The sequence below is a fragment of the Coregonus lavaretus genome (genome assembly GCF_964263955.1).
Source record: "Coregonus lavaretus genome assembly, chromosome: 25".
NCBI lineage: Eukaryota > Metazoa > Chordata > Actinopteri > Salmoniformes > Salmonidae > Coregonus > Coregonus lavaretus.
This window is the reverse complement of record NC_140012.1, coordinates 23,930,418-23,949,974: the sequence shown is the minus strand read 5'-3', so window position 1 is coordinate 23,949,974 and position 19,557 is coordinate 23,930,418. Positions and strand designations below refer to the sequence as shown.

The window sequence follows — 19,557 nt, the reverse complement described above, 5'->3', positions numbered from 1 at the left end:
ACTTGGCCTGTTTGTAAAAGCTAATCAGATTGAATTTGTCTGAGATTGTGTCTGAGATTGTTGTTCATCTCAGTGCGAGAAGCCTGTTACTATAGAATTGTCTCTTGCCACACAGAAGTCTGACGTAACTCTATATACTTGATTGGTGGGCTTGTTTGTTTAGGTCTTGAATTAAATATCTGCTTAGTTGCTGGTGTCTGATCTTGACATTCACTGACCCATTTCACCACAATCTTCTCAAGCATCCCCACCAATAAAAGTTCATTTTGAGTTAATGGAATCTACAGTTATCCTTCTTTAAGAAAAATGATCTGCTACTCAAACCTTTTCTCTTGCACACTTCTACATTGCTAAACACATGGCACAAACATTATTACTGGAATGTTACAGTAAATACGTTTTAGCTGAATAATAGTCTGCAGTGTATGCAGTATTTATAATGAAATAAACTGCTGGAGAAATCTGCTGATATCTCTGAAACCAGCTTGTTTTTGAGCTACAGAATTAAAATTGCCTACCTCTAATGACATTCCTCACATTCAGCATCTGGTGTAACAATATTCTAGTAGTTACATTGTAATAACAACAATCTCACCTGACCTGTGAGTTCAAAGTCATCTGCATCCCTCTGCTGCCACCGAGTCCCTGTCAATCCTGGGTTTCCGACAATTCTAAGGACATGTTGCCTGCTATTACGTTGAATTAATCAGAAAGTTCCGGAAGTGTTGTCCATTCTGGTGCCAAATGTTTGCAAAACAACCCTTGTTCCAATACCAACCACTATAATCTATCTCCTGATAATACCCAATTTACCTTTACCATTCTTGCTAGTTTCCATCAGAGGTTGGTCTAAGCTCGCATTAGTATGGGCACTTGTATACTAATAGACATGTATGCAAACAAAACATAACTTTATGAAATGTAGTTAAGATCTTTTAATAAAGTAGAAAGGATATGAAAACAAATATTCAAATACACACAGCTGCCAAAACCACACATACAGGGGGTTGAATAGAAATCATAGTATTCTAAAATAGTTCAGCACTGATATAATGCTTACAAAAGTTAATGAATCAAAGAAATTCATTTTTATAAAAGGACAGGGCACATTTAAACTCTCATACCTTCAATGATTTCAAATCCATTTAACAATTATTCTAATTTTACAGTCCATACAGTTGGTCACTAACACAGCCATCCATCACCATCCCTTATCTATCCCCTTCCTTTTAATTCATTCCTTTTCTGGTGTCACTGGGAACCCGTCTTCAGTTTTCTATTCATCACTTCTTCCTTCGACTGTGATTTTTCACCTCTTCCAGCTCCTTTTCCATCAGGTGAGTCTCTGCAGTGGTTTCCGACAACTTAAGGGAAAGGAAATCAGTTACTTAACCTCAGTCTAAGCCATTGTTTATTTTTTTAAGATGGTCATACCATCTATCATTTAGCTATTTGATTTAAAAAGATTACCTAAAGGGGTCCTAAAATTCTAAATTTACATTTGCTAAATGACGTAAATGTAAATTTAGAATTTTAGGACCCCTTTAGGTAATATTTTTTTAAATAATTGTATGATTTGATAAAATATTGAATTTGGCCTTTACTACTATAGCCCATAGAAACACATTGAATAACACATTCATAAATGGCAAAAATAGACAGTAAAAAATAAATTATAAGAAATAAGGTTTTGAAGTGTCTGTCCTATATCTAGGAGATATACAGTGGGGGGGAAAAGTATTTAGTCAGCCACCAATTGTGCAAGTTCTCCCACTTAAAAAGATGAGAGAGGCCTGTCATTTTCATCATAGGTACACGTCAACTATGACAGACAAATTGAGGTAAAAAAATCCAGAAAATCACAATGTAGGATTTTTAATGAATTTATTTGCAAATTATGGTGGAAAATAAGTATTTGGTCACCTACAAACAAGCAAGATTTCTGGCTCTCACAGACCTGTAACTTCTTCTTTAAGAGGCTCCTCTGTCCTCCACTCGTTTCCTGTATTAATGGCACCTGTTTGAACTTGTTATCAATATAAAAGACACCTGTCCACAACCTCAAACAGTCACACTCCAAACTCCACTATGGCCAAGACCAAAGAGGTGTCAAAGGACACCAGAAACAAAATTGTAGACCTGCACCAGGATGGGAAGACTGAATCTGCAATAGGTAAGCAGCTTGGTTTGAAGAAATCAACTGTGGGAGCAATTATTAGGAAATGGAAGACATACAAGACCACTGATAATCTCTCTCGATCTGGGGCTCCACGCAAGATCTCACCCCGTGGGGTCAAAATGATCACAAGAACGGTGAGCAAAAATCCCAGAACCACACGGGGGGACCTAGTGAATGACCTGCAGAGAGCTGGGACCAAAGTAACAAAGCCTACCATCAGTAACACACTACGCCGCCAGGGACTCAAATCCTGCAGTGCCAGACGTGTCCCCCTGCTTAAGCCAGTACATGTCCAGGCCCGTCTGAAGTTTGCTAGAGTGCATTTGGATGATCCAGAAGAGGATTGGGAGAATGTCATATGGTCAGATGAAACCAAAATAGAACTTTTTGGTAAAAACTCAACTCGTCGTGTTTGGAGGACAAAGAATGCTGAGTTGCATCCAAAGAACACCATACCTACTGTGAAGCATGGGGGTGGAAACATCATGCTTTGGGGCTGTTTTTCTGCAAAGGGACCAGGACGACTGATCCGTGTAAAGGAAAGAATGAATGGGGCCATGTATCGTGAGATTTTGAGTGAAAACCTCCTTCCATCAGCAAGGGCATTGAAGATGAAACGTGGCTGGGTCTTTCAGCATGACAATGATCCCAAACACACCGCCCGGGCAACGAAGGAGTGGCTTCGTAAGAAGCATTTCAAGGTCCTGGAGTGGTCTAGCCAGTCTCCAGATCTCAACCCCATAGAAAATCTTTGGAGGGAGTTGAAAGTCCGTGTTGCCCAGCGACAGCCCCAAAACATCACTGCTCTAGAGGAGATCTGCATGGAGGAATGGGCCAAAATACCAGCAACAGTGTGTGAAAACCTTGTGAAGACTTACAGAAAACATTTGACCTGTGTCATTGCCAACAAAGGGTATATAACAAAGTATTGAGAAACTTTTGTTATTGACCAAATACTTATTTTCCACCATAATTTGCAAATAAATTCATTAAAAATCCTACAATGTGATTTTCTGGAATTATTTTTCTCATTTTGTCTGTCATAGTTGACGTGTACCTATGATGAAAATTACAGGCCTCTCTCATCTTTTTAAGTGGGAGAACTTGCACAATTGGTGGCTGACTAAATACTTTTTTCCCCCACTAAGAACGCTCAGAAAAGATTTACGTTTTTTTGGAGACATATATAACCCCTTATTATTGTTGGCACAAAACTACCTCCATACTTCCATTGATTTATATGGGTTACCTTGATTTGTATGAGTCCTGTGACACTTGTGGGGGTCGTAGAGCAAAACAGAGAACACCATCGAGTTTGTTCGAGTCTCATCTACGAACTACATATTAGTTAGTATGCCAAACCGTTCGGATGCTACAGACGTTTTCATGAGAAGACCTGGTTTTCGGGACGTCTACTGGTCTGACAAACACCGCTGTAGCTCTGCCACTTTCCACTGCAGATGCAGAAGGGCGACATAGGCGGATGTGGTGGATTGAGACTCAGCCAATGCAAAACATTTTTTGGATATATATATATATATATATATCTATCTATCTATCTATCTCTAGCTCAAACTGACAGATTTTGATGGGGATTTTTGTATTATGTTAATTCGATTTTAAAAGTGAGTGTAGCACTTATTTCTCAATGCCAGAAATGCATATTATATTAACTTAATTGTAAACGAACAAATAATTTTTCAAGTTAGAAACCATGTACAGTGCATTCGGAGAGTATTCAGACCCCTTGACTTATTCCACATTTTGTTATGGTACAGCCTTATTCTAAAATTGATTAAATACATTTCCCTCCCTCATCAATCTACACACAATACCCCATAATGACAAAGCAAAAACAGGTTTAGAGGTTTTTGCAAATTTATAAAAAATTTAAAACTGAAATATCACATTTACATAAGTATTCAGAACCTTTACTCAGTACTTTGTTGAAGCACCTTTGGCAGCGATTACAGCCTTGAGTCTTCTTGGGTATGACGCTACAAGCTTGGCACACCTGTATTCGGGGAATTTCTCCCATTCTTCCTCTCAAGCTCTGTCAGGTTGGAAGGGGAGCGTCACTGCACAGCTATTTTCAGGTCTTTCCAAAGATGTTCGATCGGGTTCAAGTCTGGGCTCTGGCTGGGCCACTCAAGGACATTAAAATAAAATAAAATTGTATTGGTCACATACACATGTTTAGCAGATGTTATTGCGGGTGTAGCAAAATGCTTGTGTTTCTAGCGCCAACAGTGCAGTAATATCTAACAATTCACACAAATCTTAAAGTAAAAGAATGGAATTAAGAAATATATATATAGACGAGCAATGTCAGAGTGGCATAGACTAAAATAGAGTAGAATGGAATACATATGAGATGAGTAAAGCAAAAATATGTAAACATTATTAAAGTGACTAGTGTTCCATTATTAAAGTGGCCAGTGATTTCAAATCTATGTATATTAGGGCAGCAGCCTCTAAGGTGCAGGGTTATGTAACCGGGTGGAAGCCGCCTAGTGATGCCTATTTAACGGTCTGATGGCCTTGAGATAGAAACTGTTTTTCAGTCTCTCGGTCCCAGCTTTGATGCACCTGTACTGACCTCGCCTTCTGGATGATAGCGAGGTGAACAGGCAGTGGCTCGGGTGGTTGTTGTCCTTGATTATATTTTTGGCCTTCCTGTGACATCAGGTGCTGTAGATGTCCTGGAGGGCAGGTAGTTTGCCCCCGGTGATGTGTTGGGCAGACCGCACCACCCTCTGGAGAGCTCTGCGGTTAAGGGCGGTGCAGTTGCCGTACCGGGCGGTGAATTGCTCTCAATTGTGCATCTGTAAAAGTTTGTGAGGGTTTAAGGTGCAAAGCCAAATTTCTTCAGCCTCCTGAGGTTGAAGAGGCACTGTTGCGCCTTATTCACCACACTGTCTGTGTGGGTGGACCATTTCAGATCGTCAGTGATGTGTACGCCGAGGAACATGAAGGTTTCCACCTTCTCCCCTGTGTTCCAGTCGATGTGGATAGGAGTGTGCTCCCTCTGCTGTTTCCTTTGTTTTGTTGACGTTGAGTGAGAGGTTATTTTCCTGGCACTACACTCCCAGGGGCCTCACCTCCTCCCTGTAGGCTGTCTTGTCATTGTTGGTAATCAGGCCTATTATTGTTGTGTCTTCTGCAAACTTGATGATTGAGTTGGAGGCGTGCGTGGCCACGCAGTCATGGGTGAACAGGGAATACAGGAGAACGCACCCTTGTGGCGCCCCTGTGTTGAGGATCAGCGAAGTGGAGGTGTTGTTTCCTACCTTCACCACCTGGGGGCGGCCCGTCAGGAAGTCCAGGACCAAGTTGAACAGGTTGAGTTTCAGACCCAGGGTCCCGAGATTAATGATGAGCTTGGAGGGTAATATGGTGTTGAATGCTGAGCTATAGTCAATGAACAGCATTCTTACATATGTAGAGTTGAAGTCGGAGGTTTAGATACACTTAGGTTGGAGTCATTAAAACTCGTTTTTCAACAATTGTTCCAACAATTGTTTACAGACAGATTATTTCACTTATAATTCACTGTATCACAATTCCAGTGGGTCAGACGTTTACATACACTAAGTTGACTGTGCCTTTAAACAGCTTGGAAAATTCCAGAAAATGATGTCATGGCTTTAGAAGCTTCTGATAGGCTAATTGACATCATTTGAGTCAATTGGAGTTGTACCTGTGGATGTATTTCAAGGCCTACCTTCAAACTCAGTGCCTCTTTGCTTGACATCATGGGAAAATCAAAAGAAATCAGCCAAGACCTCAGAAAAAAAATTGTAGACCTCCACAAGTCTGGTTCATCCTTGGGAGCAATTTCCAAACGCCTGAAGGTACCACGTTCAACTGTACAAACAATAGTACGCAAGTATAAACACCATGGGACCACACAGCCGTCATACCGCTCAGGAAGGAGACGCGTTCTGTCTCCTAGAGATGAACGTACTTTGGTGCAAAAAGTGCAAATCAATCCCAGAACAACAGCAAAGGACCTTGTGAAGATGCTGGAGGAAACCGGTACAAAAGTATCTATATCCACAGTAAAACGAGTCCTATATCGACATAACCTGAAAGGCCGCTCAGCAAGGAAGAAGCCATTGCTCCAAAACCGCCATAAAAAAGCCAGACTATGGTTTGCAACTGCACATGGGGACAAAGATCGTACTTTTTGGAGAAATGTCCTCTGGTCTGATGAAACAAAAATAGAACTGTTTGGCCATAATGACCATCGTTATGTTTGGAGGAAAAAGTGGGTCGCTTGCAAGCCGAAGAACACCATCCCAACCGTGAAGCACGGGGGTGGCAGCATCATGCTGTGAGGGTGCTTTGCTGCAGGAGGGACTGGTGCACTTCACAAAATAGATGGCATCATGAGTAAGGAACATTATGTGGATATATTGAAGCAACATCTCAAGACATCAGTCAAGAAGCTTGGTCACAAATGGGTCTTCCAAATGGACAATGACCCCAAGCATACTTCCAAAGTTGTGGCAAAATGGCTTAAGGACAACAAAGTCAATGTATTGGAGTGGCATCACAAAGCCCTGACCTCAATCCTATAGAAAATGTGTGGGCAGAACTGAAAAAGCGTGTGCGAGCAAGGAGGCCTATAAACCTGACTGAGTTACACCATCTCTGTCAGGAGGAATGGGCCAAAATTCACCCAACTTATTGTGGGAAGCTTGTGGAAGGCTACCCGAAACGTTTGACCCAAGTTAAACAATTTAAAGGCAATGCTACCAAATACAAATTGAGTGTATGTAAACTTCTGACCCACTGGGAATGTGATGAAAGAAATAAAAGCTTAAATAAATCACTCTACTATTATTCTGACATTTCACATTCTTAAAATAAAAGTGGTGATCCTAACAGACCTAAAACAGGGAATGTTTACTAGGATTAAATGTCAGGAATTGTGGAAAACTGAGTTTAAATGTATTTGGCTAAGGTGTATGTAAACTTCTGACTTCAACTGTATTCCTCTTGTCCAGATGGGATAGGGCAGTGTGCAGTGCGATGGCGATTGCATCGTCTGAGGATCTACTGGGGCGGTAAGCATATTGAAGTGGGTCTAGGGTGTCAGGTAAGGTAGAGGTGATATGATCCTTAACTAGCCTCTCAAAACACTTCATGATGACAGAAGTGAGTGCTATGGGGCGATAGTCATTTAGTTCAGTTACCTTTGCTTTCTTAGGAACAGGAACGATGGTGGACATCTTGAAGCAAGTGGGGACAGCAGACTGGGATAGGGAGATATTGAATATGTCTGTAAACACTCCAGCCAGCTGGTCTGCGCATACTCTGAGGACGTCGGTGTCCGCGACGTGGCTGGTTTTCCCTTTGTAGTCCGTGATTGTCTGTAGACCCTGCCACATACAGTACCAGTCAAAAGTTTGGACACACCTACTCATTCAAGGGATTTTCTTTATTTTTACTATTTTCTACATTGCAGAATAATAGTGAATACATCAAAACTATGAAATAACACATATGGAATCATGTAGTAACCAAAAAAAGTGTTAAACAAATAGCCACCCTTTGCCTTGATGACAGCTTTGCACACTCTTGGCATTCTCTCAACCAGCTTCACCTGGAATGCTTTTCCAACAGTTTTGAAGGAGTTCCCACATATGCTGAGCACTTGTTGGCTGCTTTTCATTCACTCTGCCATCTGACTCATCCCAAACCATCTCAATTGGGTTGAGGTCGGGAGATTGTGGAGGCCAGGTCATCTGATGCAGCACTCCTTCACTCTCCTTGGTAAAATAGCCCTTACACATCCTGGAGGTGTGTTGGGTCATTGTCCTATTGAAAAACAAATGATATCCCATCTGGTTTGGGCTTAGTGGGACTGGCGTATCGCTGCAGAATGCCGTGGTAGCCATATAGGTTAAGTGTGCCTTGAATTCTAAATAAATCACAGACAGTGTCATCAGAAAAGCACCCCCACACCATAACACCTTCGCCTCCATGCTTTACGGTGGGAACTACACATGCAGAGATCATGCGTTCACCCACACCACGTCTCACAAAGACACAGCGGTTGGAACCAAAAATCTCAAATTTGGACTCCAGACCAAAGGACAAATTTCCACCAGTCTAATGTCCATTGCTCGTGTTTCTTGGCCCAAACAGGTCTCTTCTTATTATTGGTGTGCTTTAGTAGGGTTTCTTTGCAGCAATTCGACCATGAATGCCTGATTCACACAGTCCCCTCTGAACAGTTGATGTTGAGATGTGTCTGTTACTTGAACTCTGTGAAGCATATATTTGGGCTGCAATTTCTGAGGCTGGTAACTCTAATGAATTTATCCTCTGCAGCAGAGGCAACTCTGGGTCTTCCATTCCTGTGGTGGTCCTCATGAGATCTAGTTTCCTCATAGCGCTTGATGGTTTTTACGACTGCACTTGAAGAAACTTTCAAAGTTCTTGAAATGTTCCGTATTGACTGTCCTTCATGTCTTAAAGGAATGATGGACTGTCGTTTCTCTTTGCTTATGTGAGCTGTTCTTGCCATAATATGGACTTGGTCTTTTACCAAATAGGGCTGTCTTCTGTATACCAACCCTACCTTGTCACAACACAACTGATTGGCTCAAACGCATTAAGAAGGAAAGAAATTCCACAAATGAACTTTTAACAAGGCACACCTGTTAATTGAAATGCATTCCAGGTGACTACCTCATGAAGCTGGTTGAGAGAATGCCAAGAGTGTGCAAAGCTGTCATCAAGGCAAATATAAAATATATTTTTATTTGTTTAACACTTTTTTGGTTACTACAAGATTCCATATGTGTTTTTTCATAGTTTTGATGTCTTCACTATTATTCTACAATGTAAAACATAGTATAAATAAAGAAAAACCCTTGAATCAGTAGGTGTGTCCAAACTTTTGACTGGTAGTGTAGATCTCCTGTCTGAGCCGTTGAATTGCGACTATACTGACTATACTTCTATACTGACATTTTGCCTGTTTGATTGCCTTACGTAGGGAATAACGCTGTTTGTATTCGGCCAAATTCCCAGTCACCTTGCCATGGTTAAATGCGGTGGTATGCACTTTCAGTTTTGCGCGAATGCTGCCATCTATCCACGGTTTCTGGTTTGGGTAGGTTTTATTAGTCACAGTGGGTACAACATCTTCTATACACTTCCTGATGAACTCAGTCACCGTATCCGTGTATTCGTCAATGTTATTCTCAGTGGCTACCCAGAACATATCCCAGTCCACGTCATCAAAACAATCTTGAAGCATGGATTCCGATTGGTCAGACCAGCGTTGAATAGTCCTTAGCACGGGTACTTCCTGTTTGAGTTTCTGCCTATAGGAAGGGAGGAGCAAAATGGAGTTGTGATCAGATTTGCCGAAGGGAGGGCGGGGGAGGGCCTTGTAGGCATTTCGAAAAGCTGAGTAGCAGTGGTCTGTTTTCTCAGAGCGAATGTTACAGTCAATGTGTTGGTAGAACTTCGGTAGCGTTTTCCTCAAATTTCGCTTTGTTAAAATCCCCAGCTACAATAAATGCGGCCTCAGGATATGTGGTTTCCAGTTTGCATAAATTCCAGTGTAGTTCTTTGAGGGCCGTCGTGGTATCGGCTTGAGGGGGAATAGACACGGCTGTGACTATAACCGAAAATAATTATCTTGGGAGGTAATACGGTCGGCATTTGACTGTGAGGTATTCTAGGTCGGGTGAACAAAAGGACTTGAGTTTCTGTATGTTATCACAATCACACCATGAGTAGTTAATCATGAAACAAACACCCGCCTTTCTTCTTTCCGGAGAGTTCTTTATTCCTGTCTGCGCGATGTACTGAGAACCCAGCTGGCTGTATGGACGAAGACAGTATATCCCGAGAGAGCCATGTTTCCGTGAAACAGAGTATGTTACAATCCCTGATGTCTCTCTGGAAGGAGATTCTCGTCCTGAGCTCGTCTACTTTATTATCCAGAGACTGAACATTAGCGAGTAATATACTCGGAAGCACAACATTCTGGGCTAATAATGTAAGAAATAACACAGAAAAAAACAAAATACTGCAAAGTTGTTTAGGAGCTAGATGCAGAGCTGCCGTATCTGTCGGCGGCATCTTGTCCTGAGTGGCGCAGTGGTCTAAGGCACTGCATCGCAGTGCTAACTGTGCCACTAGAGATCCTGGTTCGAATCCAGGCTCTGACGCATCCGGCCGCGACCGGGAGACTCATGGGCGGCGCACAATTGGCCCAGTGTCGTCCAGGGTAGGGGAGGGAATGGCCGGCAGGGATGTAGCTCAGTTGATGGAGCATGGCGTTTGCAACGCCAGGGTTGTGGGTTCGTTTCCCACGGGGGGCCAGTATAAAAAATAAATAAAAAATATGTATTCACTAACTGTAAGTCGCTCTGGATAAGAGCGTCTGCTAAATGACTAAAATGTAAATGTAATGTTGTCCTAAAGCCAATCCTGCGTTGTCTTGGCTGTGTGCTTAGGGATATTGTCCTGTTGGAAGGTGAACCTTCGCCCCAGTTGGAGGTCCTGAGCGCTCTGGAGCAGGTTTTCGTCAAGGTTCTCTCTATACTTTGCTCTGTTCATCTTTCCCCTCAATCCTGACTAGTCTCCCAGTCCCTGCCGCTTAAAAACATCCCCACAGCATGATGCTGCCACCACCATGCTTCACCGTAGGGATGGTGCCAGGTTTCCTCCAGACGTGACGCTTGGCATTCAGGCCAAAGAGTTCAATCTTGGTTTCATCAGACCAGATAATCTTGTTTCTCATGGTCTGAAAGTCCTTTAGGTGCGTTTTGGCAAACTCCAAGTGGGCTGTCATGTGCCTTTTACTGAGGAGTGGCTTCGGTCTGGCCACACTACCATAAAGGCCTGATTGGTGGAGTGCTGCAGAGATGGTTGTCCTTCTGGAAGGTTCTCCCATCTCTACAGAGGAACTCTCAAGCTCTGTCAGAGTGACCATCGGGTTCTTGGTCACCTCCCTGACCAAGACCAAGGTCTTGGTGGTTCCAAACTTCTTCCATTTAAGAATGATGGAGGCCACTGTGTTCTTGAGGACCTTCAATGCGGCAGACATGTTTTGGTACCCTTCCCCAGATCTGTACCTCGACACAATCCTGTCTCAGAGCGCTACAGACAATTCATTTAACCTCATGGCTTGGTTTTTGTGCTGACATACACTGTCAACTGTGTGACTTTATATAGACAGGTGTGTGCCTTTCCAAATCATGTCCAATCAATTGAATTTACCACAGATGGACTCCAATCAAGTTGTAGAAACATCTCAAGGATGATCAATGGTAACAGGATGCACCTGAGCTCAATTTTGAGTCTCATAGCAAAGGGTCTAAATACTTATGTAAATAAGGTATCCGTTTTTTTATTTTTTATAAATTTGCTAAAAAATCTAAAAAACAGTTTCGCTTTGTCATTATGGGGTATTGTGTGTAGAATGACGAGTAAATTTAAAAATATATATATTTTAGAATAAGGCTGTAATGTAGCAAAATATGGAATATATGTTACCAACTGCATAAATACCTGTTAGGGTCCAATTATCTGCTACCTGGACTTTAAAAGGCTCCTATAAAAGATCTCTAATTGCTATTAAAAATTAGGTTTTGATGGCTGTATGCCTAATTTATATTTTTTTGCATTCGCCCAGTAGGCTAGTGCAATTTTGGTTTCATGTACTGGTATGAAAATATAGGCAACTGAACAACTTGCCATTTAGTGCATTGCCCCCAAAATACATGACATGTAGGCTATAACAAATGTGCATTGTCATGCAGTGACAGAATGATAGGCCTAACTGAGCTACTGAAACTCATTAATGATTACTTAGTTGGACTAACTTTTTTGAACTTCTTGCTGTAGGCCTACTTCATCATCATCATCATCATCCTCTGCCTGCATCCCTAATCCCTACCCACCTCACACTATCAGTCTTGCTTGTCCATCTTTCTAAATTAAAATGTGATATTCTTACAGATCAATCTGGCTGGCAAAACGTCATTAAATATTGCTAAGTTATTTAGCTATAGTGTGGATGTATGGCAGGTTTAAAATAATAATAAATCAGCACCCAGATATTGTGTTGCCTACGCAGTAGCGGCACTATCAGACAAGCTGGCCGCGGGAAAAATTTGCGCGAGCCACCCCCTCGTTGGTGACTGTTACAATGAATATTGTCTGAGCTGCGTTGTTGATAAAAAATGTTTCAATATTCTCCTAGCCGCCTTGTTTGTTGATACAATGTTTCAATATTCTCAGAGCCACGTTGTTGATACAATGCTTCAATATTCGCAGAATGTTTCTCTTCCCTGGCGAATAATGCAGACAGGCAAATGCAAAAATTAGTGGGAAGCGCATGAGACAATGGCAGTCATAGTACACTGTATGCACCGTTCAACAAGGGTGGCTTCATTTACAGTAGCTTATAGCAGGGGGTCGGTAACCTTTTTCATGTGGAGTGCCAATTTACAATTGATCCTACCATTTCTAAAGATCTGCGAGACAGTTATGATTTAAATATAGGCGCATGGTAGGCTACTTAACTGCGCCACAAAAAATGTGTAACTGCCCACAAACTAAATAATGATACATCTGGCTACTAGTCAGAGGCGCCGTCCATTCAGCACCAGGCCACGGAGCTCCACTATGCCTACCTGTACTGAGCCGCTGTCCATTCAGGGTGCGGAATCATTGGCGGGGCCTTAGCTTCCTTTAAAAAAGGCACGTGTAGGTTTTCCTTTTGTATTTCGTGATTTTCGTCATTCTTTGGTCGAGTTTGTTTTTCTTCATGCGTCCCTGTCTATTGTAGGCCTAAGTAGGCTAAATCCTTTGATGTATGCATTTTATTTAAATGCATGTGTAGGATTAATCTGGCATAGTTTGCATTCACAGTCAGCTGTTTTATGCACTGGTTACTTTCACATGGATGTTGGCATTTGAAGTCAGCTTTGTGACTTGATAGCAAGTATTATGCATCTACACTGAACAAAAATATAAATGCAACATGTAAAGTGTTGGTCCCATGTTTCATGAGCTGAAATAAAAGATCCCAGAAATTTTCCATACGCACAAAAACATGCATTTTTCTTGATTTTTTTGTTGTTATTCTGTCTCTCACTGTTCAAATAAACCTACCATTAAAATTATAGACAGATCATTTCTTTTTCAGTGGGCAAACGTACAAAATCAGCAGGGGATCAAATACTTTTTTTCCCTCACTGTAGATATGTATAGGGGTAAGGTGACTAGGCATCAGGATATAAGATAAACAGAGTAGCAGCAGCTTGTATGTGAGTGGGTGACTCTCCACACCCACACACCAATGATCATGCTGTTTAATCAGCTTCTTCATATGCCACACCTGTCAGGTGGATGGATTATCTTGGCAAAGGAGAAATGCTCACTAACAGGAATGTAAACAAATTAGTGCACCAAATTTGAGAGAAATAAGCTTTTTGTGCATATGGAAAATTTCTGGGATCTTTTATTTCAGTACACGAAACATGGGACCAGGGCATAAAATTTACTTTTTGGTCCACCAGCCACTGTGGCATGTAAATTTTAAAAATCTACCAGCCACTCAAATTTCTTACCAGCCAAAATATTTTTTTATGCTAAAATTACACCAACAAAACACCAAAAAAACTGATGAGCATGCTTTGTAATGTTTCTAAAACAAATGTATTACTAGTAAGAAGTAGTGTGGTATATTGTTTAATTTCATGTTTTGTGATGTGAGTCTTAACCAAAATATCACAGATGAGACAAAAAATGTCACCAGTCCCTTTAAGGGCAGGAGGTTACCGAGCTAACTTGACTCAAGTAATGTTTATGCCTGTGAGATTAAGTCTGACTAGTAGAAGCATTGTCTTCCCTTCCCAACAGCTGAAACTCAAACATAGAAAAACAACCTAGCTTGTGAACAAAACAATGTAAATAGCCAAAACACACAAGGCCAAAGTCTCACTTCAGTAGACTTTCGTTTCAAGTGGTTCTGTAGCTCAATTGGTAGAGAATAATAATAATAATAAATAATAATATGCCATTTAGCAGACGCTTTTATCCAAAGCGACTTACAGTCATGTGCGCATACATTTTTACGTATGGGTGGTCCCGGGGATCGAACCCACTACCCTGGCGTTACAAGCGCCATGCTCTACCAATTGAGCTACAGCATGGCGCTTGTAACGCCAGGGTAGTGGGTTCGATCCCTGGGACCACCCATACGTAAAAATGTATGCACACATGACTGTAAGTCGCTTTGGATAAAAGCATCTGCTAAATGGCATTTTATTATTATATTATAAGTAAATTAGACCAACTTTTAAGCATCTTTCACAGTATTTTTTTTGTATGTGTTTTATTTCTTACATAATTAGCCCAGAACGTTTTTTGGGTATTACATACAGCCGGAAATAACTTTAGGATGTCAGAGTGGCGGTAACTCACCAGCATTCCGACCAGAAATACAACATTCCCGAATTGGATCCTTTGTTCATACCCCCCAATTGAACTTATCCATTAGGCTGCTCCAAGACGCCACCAGTGGAGAAGAGGTATTCGGAGGCGTGCACACCATCCACCGCTTCCGATTATATTAAATCGCTAATGTTCAGTCCCTGGGCAATAAACCAGACGAGCTCAGGGTGATTTGATTTGACCACCCACCAACGTGGCTGGTGAAATAGACATCTTACACGCCAATGCCAAAATCTACCCGCATTTGGGCCCTGCATTGGACCAACACTTTACATATTGCATTTATATTTTTGTTCAGTGTACTTAAAAAACACTTCAACCAGTAAAATGGCTCTTTGAATAGCTTTGCTACAGCCTATGTCAATGACCGTTAGCATTCTAACGTAGCTAACAATTGCTGCATCCAAATAGGTATTTTGCAACGATCACAAACAAATATAATCTTAGCGACTGTTCAAGCAATAATCAAAACAACATATTAAGCCTATGAAAATTCCAAAACGTTTTATTTGTTTAAGTAATAACTACGTAAATCTGGGCTATGTTAAATGGGCGCAGATGGCGAAGGGCAGTTGTTTTCCTCCACAGTGGCTGTTGTACTTGTTTATGATGTGAATAGAGACTCAGAGTATAAAAAAGGGAGTCCCTTTTTCAATCTGCAACTGTATTCAGTGGGATGCTTCAGGCTGATAACTCACCATGTCCAACAGGAGGTCAATCTTCAGCCTTAGTAAGTTGTTCTCCTCTTCAAGCTGTAAGTTCCTCTTTTTTAGTCTCTGCACCTCCTTCCCTGATACATTCCATCCGGACTCTGTGGTCAAGAAAAGAACCACATGAAAAACAAAAAGGAAACACCAGTGGTGATCAGACAGATCAGACTTCTTACAGTAGCAGTGCAGACAGTGCAGTTTCTACTGCATTTAAATTAAGATCAGTTACCTGCAATCCATTGTCCCTCTTCAAATTTCAAGCTTTGCCCCCCGATGTTCATTACAGGGGCTCCATACTCAAGACCCAACTCTATTTCCCTTGTAGACCGATCCAACTAGACCCAACAAATGGAAAGGGGTGATTACACAGACTAACTTCACATAACCACAACAGATGCACATAGAGCTCCACAGTGGAGGTGTCATAATACCCAGAAAACCTAGCGATCAAACAGGGAAATGGTTCCTATCGTTTTCCACCATTTATTTTTTTCCTTAGGGGATTTTTAGAAACACTTAAAATAAGGGCTGTGTTTTATGTAGGCTTATGCTGGCGTGACGTTTTGATAACCTTGTAAATCTTTCTCGGACAAGGCGACGTTTATCAATATATTTGGCTCTATTTACTCTCAGATTTGAAAATGCTAATTAGCATCAAAGTAGACAATGTAAAACTACAAATCCCTGCAAGCTCCTGCACGAACAGGTATTGTTTCAATTTAAAACTTGCACAAGACTGTTCACAGAATTGTCCATTTAAAGAAATGTATCCTATTTATTCATCACTACATTTAGCTAACATTAGATAGTTCATCCAGAGATTCTTACCTTTGCCTCGATTAGGCAGTCTCGTCCAGATCATCATGGCATTTGTAGTTCTTTATGATAGCCACATTAGCATTTCATTTGAGGTGTAAATACAGGCAAATATATTGATAAAAGTCACCTTGTCCTAGAGAGATTTACATGGTTATCAAAACGTCATGCCAGAGTAAGCCTACACGAAACACAGCCCTTATTTTAAGTGTTTCTAAAATCCCCTATGGGAAAAATGAATTTTATCAACTCACCGTGTGCAGATTGGAGAGCGAAACAGACTTGCGAGGAGGAGTCTTCTTTGGACTGAAGGTGTTGCCAAAAAGCGGCATCTTCTTCATCAGCGACTTTATGGATAGCTCTGAAGTGAGACAAATAGAGATTGTGGATGATTAATGTTGGATTCATAACTTCTTATTTTGCAGCTTTGGAAATAGTCAAGTAACGTTAACTAGCTACGTAACGGCCTAGCTTACTAATAGCATTGCCAGCTAGCCAAGGCTACCAACAGCTAACGTTACGCAACTATCTTTGTTGTTTTGATGAAGTATCTAGCTTAATCTGCTATGAAATAGCTATCTTAATTAGCTACTGTACAGAGCTAATATTTACCTAATTCCTTATCATTGGTTAGCAGAGGCTTCCCTTCTCTTTTTCGCCCAGCTAGTTGATGTTTACCAGTTATTTTTACTCACATGCAGTTTACTGCGCAAGATCCAATTTGCCCCAAACGGGTAATAATGGAATAATCTACAAATGGCAGCACAGCATTTGAGTTGGATTATATTAAATAATGTTGCATTGCTATGAATGTTTACTGTAACTACATACAATTCGATTCTATATAGTTTGACAAAGTCTAGGTTTCATCCTTGTAATAATGTAAATACTTGATCAATACCCCTGCTGTTTAGTTTAAGTGGGATAGTCCATCAACATGAATGCATCACCATGGTGATAGCGTCGCTTCGATCGAACTGTTTTCCCCGATAAATAGTTTGTCATTACTCGATTGTAAACAGATTTATCATCCGATACAAAAAAGTCGTTCCCGTCATTGTTACTATATTTCCCCTGGTTATCACGAATATTCATTTGATAAAGGCCTAACCCCGCTCATTTCACATCTAGCCCCAGTGGCCTAATGGATAAGGCACTGGCCTCCTAAGCCAGGGATTGTGGGTTCGAGTCCCATCTGGGGTGAATCATTTTTGTCCATGAAATTGTTCAAAGCAGTGTCAAAAACTAAATGTAATGCTTATAAACATAGCAAATAATAGCCTTCTTAACGCTTTTCCAATCAGATCTCTCGGTTATTATCTATCCAGGTCGTACCTGAATTTAAGTCGATTGCCCCAGTTGAACTGCAATTTGACGCTGTAGTGACCAGCAAGTCATTATGTTATTGGCATTGGAATATGCACTTTGATCCACTTCAAACGTATGACTCTATCAACTTTAGAACCGATCAATTACGAAATGGTTTTGAGTTGGGAGCAGAGAGACTTCCTTGTTATTTTGTGTGTCTTGGCTGCAGCCTCCGTGCAAACTTACCTTAAGTCTTTTTTCAATGTTTTTCAACTTTGCATTTCGATATTCATAAAGTATCCAAATTATGGTGAAAGTAGGGTGTTCATTCATTGCAACCAAGAACCTAAAAAATAGCAAGCAGAGATAGTTCGGCGCGCTACAACCTGCTATGCTTGTTTACACTTAGGGATGGATCGAAATCTACATAATAAGTACCTGGAGGAAAATGGGGGAGGGTAATGTTTTTTCAATATCAGTCAAGGGGAGGGTTTAGTATTTTTTTGGGCTCGAGTCCAGGGGAGGGTCATGTAATTGATTAAACATTTACATTTCTCAGTGTTTTAGAATTAGTTGCTTATTCCGCCCCTCATCTCTGATTCTCCACTGGGCGTGCAATATCAACTGTGCCTATAGGCTATTTAGTATAGTCTCAATCAAATGATCCATAGCCTATAGACTACGAAATGCATGCTCGGAGAAGCACAGAGCAAAGGTGCAGATAATTTTTTAAAAGCTCATTTACTGCATTTCTACACAATTTAAAAACTCTAAAATGCAATTAGGAGAACAGCAAAAACAAGAAAAGTTGACTCCAGAAATCACTGTGTTGCCGTAGCTTCAGTTAATAGGGGATTTAACATTCTACAAACACGTCATGCAAGAATTAGCTGTCTGCTACACACTAGCTCAGCACCGGGATTAAAATAGTTTAGTTTCATGTCAAGTCAAACAGCAGTTACCTAGCCAAAGCCATCTACTACAGCCATCTTTACCTCTGCAATGTGTTGAGAAAAAGTCCCGCTGGTCCCTGCAGCTGCGTCAACGCTCTCTACACAGAGAGGAAGAAGTGAAGCGAGAGGCTGCTCTTTCGCCAAAATCTGTCCAAAATAAGGCCAATGCATTTCTATGGGCTTATTTTGTACCTTAGATTGTCACCTGCCTTCTCGCCTTTGAGACGACTCCCATTGTTAGGGTGGAGACATGCGCATCTCGTCATTATATACAGGTCTCTGCTCTCCATAAACCAGCCAGCCATACAAACAGCCTTCCCTCCTGCTCCCAGGCGTTTGCATGGTCCTAAAGTCACCCTCTGATACCGCTAAACTGCATTTGCCTTTTAATCGGGGTTGGAATGATTTTACTACCTATTTTAAATTGTTGGTGTTGAGCTAGGGTATGGCGACACCCCTGAGCGCAATCAATTGGACATGGACAGCTCATGGTGCTGAAAGTAGGCAAATTCGAGGTATAATTCATTTCAACAGTCTTCATTTGAATTAGACTTTACTAACAACAAGAGGGCTTTGTGTTGCAGCCTATTTAAGAAATAATAGGTAGGCCTACCTGTTTGACAGACGAAATTAGGCTATAGGCTGCTATATCCATAGATTTGTCGGTCAATGCGTCCACCCACCATGCACTCTTTAAATAGCCTACCTCCGTCAGTGAAGGTCTGATAAAATTAAACCAATACTTGAATTGAGGGGGTATGACAGGGTATGCCATAGGCCTACTTTTTATTAAAGATAATGGCAAACGGATCCGATTATATAGTGATCTATAACAGCGCTTTGGTCCGAGTATATATGTATATTTCTTACATATTCATATTATTATTAGGTGGGACTTGCGAAGCAAAAGTCCCGACTTTAAATCTTCCATACTTCTTCTTCTTATTATCATTATTCTTATGCACGCTACTCCTCTTACAATGTTTAAGATTGAAACACCTTTCAAACTTTATAAGGTGTAGACTGATCTGGATTAGGTTGCTTGCATACAACTTTTTGATATCTTTTATATATTTCTTTAACTTTTTTATCATTT

General features: G+C 41.0%; 1 protein-coding gene across 5 annotated transcripts; it reads right to left on the bottom strand.

Moving 5' to 3' along the window:
- Positions 1-920: 920 nt before the first annotated feature.
- Positions 921-18,703, bottom strand: cby1 (chibby 1, beta catenin antagonist). 5 transcript variants are annotated; one of them, XM_084142068.1, is made up of 6 exons: positions 18,504-18,687; positions 16,455-16,561; positions 15,614-15,719; positions 15,373-15,485; positions 7,381-7,566; positions 921-1,364 (listed from the first exon to the last, which is right to left on the bottom strand). In XM_084142068.1, the coding sequence occupies exons 2-6, from the start codon at positions 16,539-16,541 to the stop codon at positions 1,284-1,286; spliced, it is 573 nt and encodes a 190-aa protein (XP_083998194.1). In that variant the 5' UTR covers positions 16,542-16,561; positions 18,504-18,687; the 3' UTR covers positions 921-1,283. The 5 variants fall into 5 exon arrangements, with proteins under 5 accessions (XP_083998194.1, XP_083998192.1, XP_083998196.1 ...); XM_084142066.1 differs by lacking the exon at positions 18,504-18,687 and adding an exon at positions 16,813-16,928; XM_084142067.1 differs by lacking the exons at positions 921-1,364; positions 18,504-18,687 and adding exons at positions 4,185-4,326; positions 16,813-16,928.
- Between the last annotated feature and the right edge of the window lie 854 nt (positions 18,704-19,557).